Source organism: Lycium ferocissimum, chromosome 3, assembly GCF_029784015.1.
Source record: "Lycium ferocissimum isolate CSIRO_LF1 chromosome 3, AGI_CSIRO_Lferr_CH_V1, whole genome shotgun sequence".
In the NCBI taxonomy this organism is placed as follows: Eukaryota; Viridiplantae; Streptophyta; class Magnoliopsida; order Solanales; family Solanaceae; genus Lycium; species Lycium ferocissimum.
The window spans coordinates 61,307,175-61,315,021 of NC_081344.1; the positions used below are offsets into that span (position 1 = coordinate 61,307,175).

At 31.3% G+C, this 7,847-nt stretch overlaps 1 protein-coding gene across 1 annotated transcript; it reads right to left on the bottom strand.

Moving 5' to 3' along the window:
* Positions 1-656: 656 nt before the first annotated feature.
* Positions 657-3,853, bottom strand: LOC132051156 (UDP-xylose transporter 1-like). Its single transcript, XM_059442425.1, has 5 exons — positions 3,730-3,853; positions 2,972-3,156; positions 1,761-1,828; positions 1,531-1,663; positions 657-891 (listed from the first exon to the last, which is right to left on the bottom strand). The coding sequence occupies exons 1-5, from the start codon at positions 3,848-3,850 to the stop codon at positions 661-663; spliced, it is 738 nt and encodes a 245-aa protein (XP_059298408.1). The 5' UTR covers positions 3,851-3,853; the 3' UTR covers positions 657-660.
* Positions 3,854-7,847: the final 3,994 nt, after the last annotated feature.

Genomic DNA, 7,847 nt, shown 5'->3' on the forward strand with positions numbered 1-7,847 from the left:
TTCGAGCCAAAGTAAAGGGCGTATGGGTGTATAAAAATTTCTCGTTATGCGCGCTAAGATCGAACCAAAGTCTTACTTTAAAATTTTCTCAGATTTAATTGATATATGTTTATATACATAATGACAAAAATGGTCTCTTATATTTGAGGGTAGGTTCAAAAAAGTCCCTAAGTATGCATAGAACAGTTTTGATCCTTTAAATATGCCAAAGGTTAAACACTTTTAGTCTCCATCAAATTTTTAACAACTTATGTGCGTTATATTTGACGGAAAATGATTTAACCATAAACAACAAGAAGCCACGTCAAATCCTAAAATTTGTAATACAAAAAAATTGCTCTAGACTCTTAAAAAAAAATAGCACTGCACCGGGCTCTACAAATAAATCGAAAATAGAAGAAACTACAAAAATTCTACATCTAAATGTGAGTTCCAGCTAATTCCCTTTTTTTCCATAGTTTACGTCAAATCTAACAGATAGAATTCGATAAATATTTGATAAAGACGAAAAGTGTTAACTTTGGCAAACTAGATCAAAATTGATCAATGCATACTTAAGAAACTATTTTAAACCTAACCTCAAACATAAATGATCATTTTTAATTTGTCATTTCCCAAGTTGGGTACGTCACGTCGATGCTAACTATTTTTTTTAACCTGTTACAGTGACAAATAATTTGTAGGTAGAACATACACATACATAAAAATGTGGACTAGGGTTTTGCTTACCAACACAACATTAGAATACTTGTGAGCAAAAACATTCTTTTTGGTAAGGAATTGATCCACCAAAGGCCCCGTCACAAATAAAATAGCTGCTTGGAAAGGGGCTGATTGGTACAGCAGTTGTGTAGATGAGATGTTGAGCCTTTTCTGAATTGTATTTGTGAGCTGAATTTCTAGGGTCAAGTCAAAGCATGAAATAAATATTGACAATTGTTTGGAATCAAATAAAATTACACCATTTATCAAAGAGAAAATCATAAAATATCATAATCTTCTTTTAATTTCTACTAGGACATAACAATTGCCGATGCGTAGAACTTTTATACTATTAGTGCAATTTAACTTATTATAACATGTTATTTAGTCTATTTTCAGATTATCAGATCGTGTTCATTTTAAACGTATGTTATTGCAAGTAACTTGACTTGATGACGTAAAATGTTATAAGTTAGGCAGAATGCATAGATAGACACTTAATTTGGCCTCTACTGTCAATTAAACGCTCTAACTTATAAAATGATCTTCTAGACACCTCAACTTGTCTCTACTGTACAGCTGAAGTGTTGAACACTCCAAGTTACAAAATGATCATCTAGATAACTCCAAATTTTATGGGCCACGTTAGCGTCAGGTGTCCACGAGACACTGTGGGACAAATTGAGGTGTTTAGATGCGCATTATCAAAGTTGGAGTGTTTAGTTGCCAGTTAAGGCCAAATTAAGATATCTATCTATGTATTACAACAATATATTATATAAGTACACTTAACATAAACTCTTGGACAAATAAGTAATAAAAGGATACAATTTGTCCAACACAAGTTGTAACAATGGCTAGTAGAGAGAGGATTGTGCCAACAAAATTGAGCTGAAGATCAGTAATGGATGCAATGCCTACTCCGAGCAGTAGAATTAACAGAGAGAATTTGATATTCCGGCTGCAAAAAATTGCAGAACAAAATAAATTATTATTTAGATATCCTATAAGATTAGTCTATTTTAGTTTTTTAGGAATATATGAAATTCCGAATTTACCTGAATTGCTTTTTTAAGAAAATGGTTTCTAAAAGTACAGTGAAAGGTATAATTGCTAACTTTGTCATCTGCAAAACCAACACAAAAGATAGAATGTTAGCACATTTCTTTTACAAGTCGATTTTCCAGAGACCAGATAATTTTTGGTCTATAATAAGAATGAATAATGACAAGAGTTTTTTGGTTTCTATTTATTTTTAGGTCCAAGATTTTACTTTTAAAAAAATTAGTTTTCCTAACAGCTATTTTTCTTGTAGATAGAAATTATTATTGTTGTTGATGTTGTTCTAATATAATGATTTTATTCTTTCGGTCTTTCAGAAAGCGTTAAGTATCTTAACATAAAGTAGCTTAATGAGGGATAAAATAGTAAAAGATTTGGTCAAATCAAAATATTTTAAAATTATATGATCCTAATTTGGGAGTGACCAACTTATGACTTATATTGGCTTATTATAAGTATTTGACTTTATAAGCATATTTAGTATTTGCCAAACGCTTGAATAAACCAAAAATTGTTTATAAGTTTAATTTAACACATAAACTTAACCAAACACCTTCTATCATATATTACTCCCTCCGTTCGCTTTTACTTGTCCACTTTGGACTTTTAACACTGTTTAAGAAATAATAAATGAAGTGCATAATTTACCAATGTACCCATATTAATTGGTGCATATTTTTTATTGGATTTGAAAAATGCTTTGAAGTGAGTAATTAACACTATGGGTAAAACAGGAAAAATAAAATTGTCTTCTCTTGATATGCTAAAAGTGACAAGTAAAAGTGAAATTCTATTTTTGGAATACTGGACAAGTAAAAGTGAACGGAGGGAGTAGTAGTTTATTAGTGTCTTGAACAATGCATTGACATTTGGTTAAATAAGTGTTAGTGTTTTAACATAAAGTGGAGTATTGATCTAGTTCCTCCATCTCAAAATAAGTGTTATCTTTGTAAACATCACGCCCATTAAGAAATGGCTACAATATGGAATTTACTAAACTATCCATATTTATTAGATATTTTTTGAGAATTGAGTAATATTAAAGAGGACTACTTCTTTAATGCTAAGGACATAGTTGAAACCACTTAGCAATTTTTGTGTTGAATTCCTAAAGTAACTCTTATTTTGAGACATTTTTTTTCTAAGATGACATTTATTTTGGAACGATGGAGATTATAACAGCAGAAGTGAGAAGTGTATATTTTACCTGGTAAAAGCCAATAGAATTAAAACCAAGGCTGAGATTGAGAAAGCCAATGGAAACGCCATTTAAAATACCAAAGAGAATGACAGTCTTCATATCAATGGGTTTATTCTCAAAGAAATTGAATCTCAGTGCCACATGAAGTGTAACAAATGTCACCATCAGATGCCAACTTGTCAATGTTGTTGCTGCAAACAAAGTTACAAAAAAAATTGCATATTAATTATTAGTGATCAAATATATCTTTTTTTTTCCCCACAGAAGTTGTAAGCCATCCTAGAAAATTTTATGCTCCTGAAACTTTATAACAAGTCTGCGCACTGACAATACAAAATATATTTATATAATAAGGTCATTAATTAAGGTGACTATAAGTAAATTGATCATAAAAATATAGTACTAATTGACATATTATAGTAGATTAAATTACACTAGTAAAAAGAACTTTATAGGTCTGTGTATAAATTAATTCTTCAATTAACATATTGATATCATCACTAGAAAATTTTTAAGCAAATAAACTATTTTTTTTTGGTACATTAAGCAAATATCCTCTTGACATTACTACATATTTAACTTAATGGATAAAGAAACTATATATTTATTTTTTCTATTTTCCTCCACACATGCCTGCACACCAAACACATGCCTAACTAACATTTTTTTAAGGTGTAATCTCATTAAAAGTTTGGTGGGTAATATGATAAAGGTATATATTTTACAATAATTATTATGAAATTAATAAAGGAAGATGAAATTACCAAATGGGAAACCAAGATTGCTCATCAAAGCTTTGTTGCAAATAACAATGGAGACTGAGGATGCCACTGAGAGAAACAATGCTCCTACCACACCCAACTGGAAGCTGGTCTTCTCACCCATCTTTATCAACCAAAACAACATTTAAAAAAAAAAAGTTAGCTGTTTGATCTCTTTCTATCTTTTATTAATAATATAATACTACTACTCTCTCTGTTAGAATATCTGTAGTTTCGTTCGAATTTTGAAAGTCAAATTTTTTAATTTTGACTGTAAATTTGGACACGAAATCTTTAAATTTGAAAACTATGTAAAAAATACTATTGGTTATAATAATTGACAATTCGAAATATTTGTAAGACATGAAAAAATCACGGTTAAAGGAAAGCTCATTAGACTCTAAAAAATCGAAAGGTGCCACATAAATTGGGACGGAGGAATTAGCACCACATTAATTATGACTCAATTCCAAGCAAGCTAACTTGGGGACCGGTTATATGAATTCCTTGTTATGAGAATTCACCATAATTTAACTAATTTTGGGCTGGCCATTAACCTACAGCAACCCTCATCCTTCATCCCGACTTGAACCACAATGTGACAAACTCACACCGCCAGTGTACTAGCTTTGATTAATAGTTCTTTTAAAAAGGATGATCTAGCTAGCTTAGGCTAAAAATGCCTTCTGATAAATATTCTGTGTACTAGGTCTAATGGATGTTGTATAGTTGTATTCGTAAATGTTCTTCTTGGAATAGTTGGATCCACAGTTTTTTGTTTTTGTTTAACAGGATAACACAATTGAGACATTAATTCACGAAACTAGCATACTATATTAAATCTTGACGATATCTGGAAAAAAAAAAAAAACTTTGGTATGTAAGACCAAAAAATGTATTTTCATGTTTTCATGGCCTACTTGAATATCAATGAAGATGATTATGATCACAGTTTACCTTAAGTATGGATAATTAACTGGAGACTGAGGAGCCTAAGCAAATATACATGTAAACACCAATAATATCAGCTAACAAAAAACCGGGAAAAAGGAAAAAAAACAAAAAGAATATATGAAGAAACTTGTAAACAAATGAAAAGATTTACCTCTCAAAATGGTAGTAATGGTGGCTATAAAAATAAACCAATTGGCTCCAACAGCTCCAAGAAACAAGGTCAATTTCAAGAAAACTTAAAAGAGATGAATAGGATTTTTCCTTATGAGATTGAGGTGGAGAGAGAGGAAGTTCAAAGACTTGTTTTGAGAATGTAGAACAATGAAGCTATCTTTTATTTACACTTCTGGGGTGGGTGGTTGGGGCTAACAACATTAGTAATGCGAACTTCGTTCTGTGCACTTAAATTAGGCTAACGTCCTACGATGTAACTCTTTATAATAAACTTGATATGGTAATATGAAAATTACAGTAACAACATGCTATAATAAGTTAAATTATTTGCACCGTCGATGTATAAAATTGAAATCCTAAGTATTAATGAATACAACGACGGGTAAATAAGTTTTATACCGTCAACTTATCTTTACTTGTTATAACATGTAACATACCTTATTTTAAGATTTCAAATCCCACATTTAAAATCGACTTACTCCGTAGATATCTTTTTAGATGATCTCGATCATATAAAAAATTATTTACACTGTGATGTATAAAACTTAAACTCTTATGTTGTAGTTGGTTTCAAGGCCTAGTGGATGATGATCATTTTTTAATGGTAGCTAACGGCTAGTATAAGCAAAGCCATTTGACTGACTTTAGGTTAACAAATATTCCTAATTAATCCTACAAAATTTGGAGCAATCATTTCACAGCAAAGCAAGAATATATTTTTAAAATTGAACATGTGTTTCGTTTTCCCAATTTTTGAGTTTCAACTATTCATGAACTTGAGTTTTCAAATCTTGAAATTGCATATCCTAATAAATCATAATATATAGCACATGGTTTGCATTAATTTTATGTTCATTATAACCTAATGAATCAAACACTGGTTTTAATTCGTTGAAAAATAAATAAAGTGATATAGTTTAGAGTTTTTCTTCAATGAAATATTGCTGGCTCACCTAATGGGGAGATAAAGAAGGTAGTCATCTTGAAATTGAAGTCAGAAAGGTGAAGTGAATATTTCTTTATGTGACAATGCACCTGCCAGAACTAACAAACGTTTGCACCCCCACGAGATCAATATAGTGTGTTTGGTGGGAAAATAAAACTTTAATTTTACTCCAAATATGCACCTTATTTATGTAAAAATGGAAAATGGTGTCTCAAAAAGCTTAGATTAAGAATAGAAGAGTCCGAGCCAAAATGGCTTCTTTTTGCTACCCATTACACTAAAATGGTATGCCTTTTTTTTTTTTAAACCCAAAATGGGCATTGCAAATGTTGCACGAAATGCAACAAATTTTGTTTTTTTTTTTTGGGAAGGAAAAACATAAAGGAAAATGGTTATTTTAAGTTATTTTTAAGTTTTTAACTGCTAAAACTTAAAATAACCATTTTCCTTTAATATTTTCCTTCCCCAACGTCTCTCTCTCTATTCTCTTCCCATTTATACACCACAACCCCTCCTCCACTCATATATTAGAAATTTCAAGAATTCCTCCATTAAATTTCTTTCTCTTTGCCATCAATTTTCTCTTTCCATTAATCTTTGAACCAATGATTTTATAATACTAGACTTGTTTGAAATCTTTAAATTTTGCCCTTTGCCTAACACTCCATAGGTTCCGTGTTCGAACTCCACGTGCAAATAAAATTTTAAAAAAAATTGCAAGGCAAGAAGTTTGGCCTCGCTATGCCGACCCGCATATTCTCTTGTTAAGGACTACCAAAAGTTATGGTTTGACCAAGATAATTTATACCTTCAGGGGCGTACTTACATAAGTATAGTCAGGGGTCCCAAGAGATAACTTTGATAATCTCCTTCACAGCATACGGCCCAAAGATAAGTTTGCCCATTAAAAGTATGCTCTACCTAAACATAAATTTGTTAACGAATTATCAAACTGCGTCACGGGGGCATACTTATGCCTTTGCGGCGACTTTGCCTTGAAGCATATATATGTATTTGTCATTCCAAACTAATTAAGGGTTGCATTGTATAGCAAGATGTTAATTGTTAAACACCTACGTAGGCACGAACCCATTGTCATTAACGTGAGATACTAACTACTATTCGCTAATTCGAAATACCCTATCGTTATGCTGAAGTATATATACGAGGATCCACACGAATCTCGTTAATATTGATTTGTTAATTTCTTTGGGATATAACTTAATTACCACAAACTCATCACAAGGACGCAAAGTTTTATGGTTACTTTAAATTTAATAAATGATTCGAAAAAATCTAAAGATTTCATATTCCGTTAAGTCGACATACCGCTTTGCTGCTTGTCTCGGCGAATTCATACTTATGTTAATTGTTGTTAATTTGAAAACCGAGATTAAGCAGGATTTGGGAACAATTTTCCGATAAGAAGATTAAAATGAAGCTCGACCCGAGGCATACTTTTTTAGAAATGAAAAGGCCGAATATTTTAAGGAAAAATTTTTAGTTATATTTAGTTATGGGGACCCGGGGATTTTTAAAGTTTGTTTAACAAAAAGTACGGAGGGGGGGTTTTAGTTATGTTTAGTTATGGGGGGCCCCGGATAATTTTGATAATTCCTTCACAAAGTTATGGGGGTCCGGATACAAGTTTGCCCTTTTGGTATGCCCCATCCATAAATTTGTTAACAATTATCAAACTTTTAATGGGGCATACTTAGCCTTATGGGCACTTTCCAACATATATATGTATTTGTCATTCCAAACTAATTAGGGGTTGTTGATAGCAAGATGTTAATTTTTAAAACCCCAAGAGGCACAACCCCATTGTCATTAACGGAGATACAAACCCACTATTCGCTTAATTCAACAATTTATTGTTAGGTTTTAAAATATATATACGAGGATCCAACGAATCGGGAATATTGATTTTTTAATTTTTCTGGGATATAATTTTTCCCAAAAACCCTCCGTCATGGACGCAAATTTTATGGTTTTTTAAATTTAAAAATTTGGGATTCGAAAAAAATCTAGTACCTATATTGAAGTT

What these genes read in the sequence shown, in the direction of transcription:
- LOC132051156 (XM_059442425.1), bottom strand. Translation starts at nt 3,850, where the DNA reads ATGGGTGAGAAGACCAGCTTCCAGTTGGGTGTGGTAGGAGCATTGTTT. An exon ending in CAATCTTGGTTTCCCATTTG is followed by an intron (nt 3,157 to 3,729) that starts GTAATTTCATCT and finishes CTTTGTTTGCAG; the next exon opens with CAACAACATTGACAAGTTGG. An exon ending in CAACTTGTGTTGGACAAATT is followed by an intron (nt 892 to 1,530) that starts GTATCCTTTTAT and finishes CTAGAAATTCAG; the next exon opens with CTCACAAATACAATTCAGAA.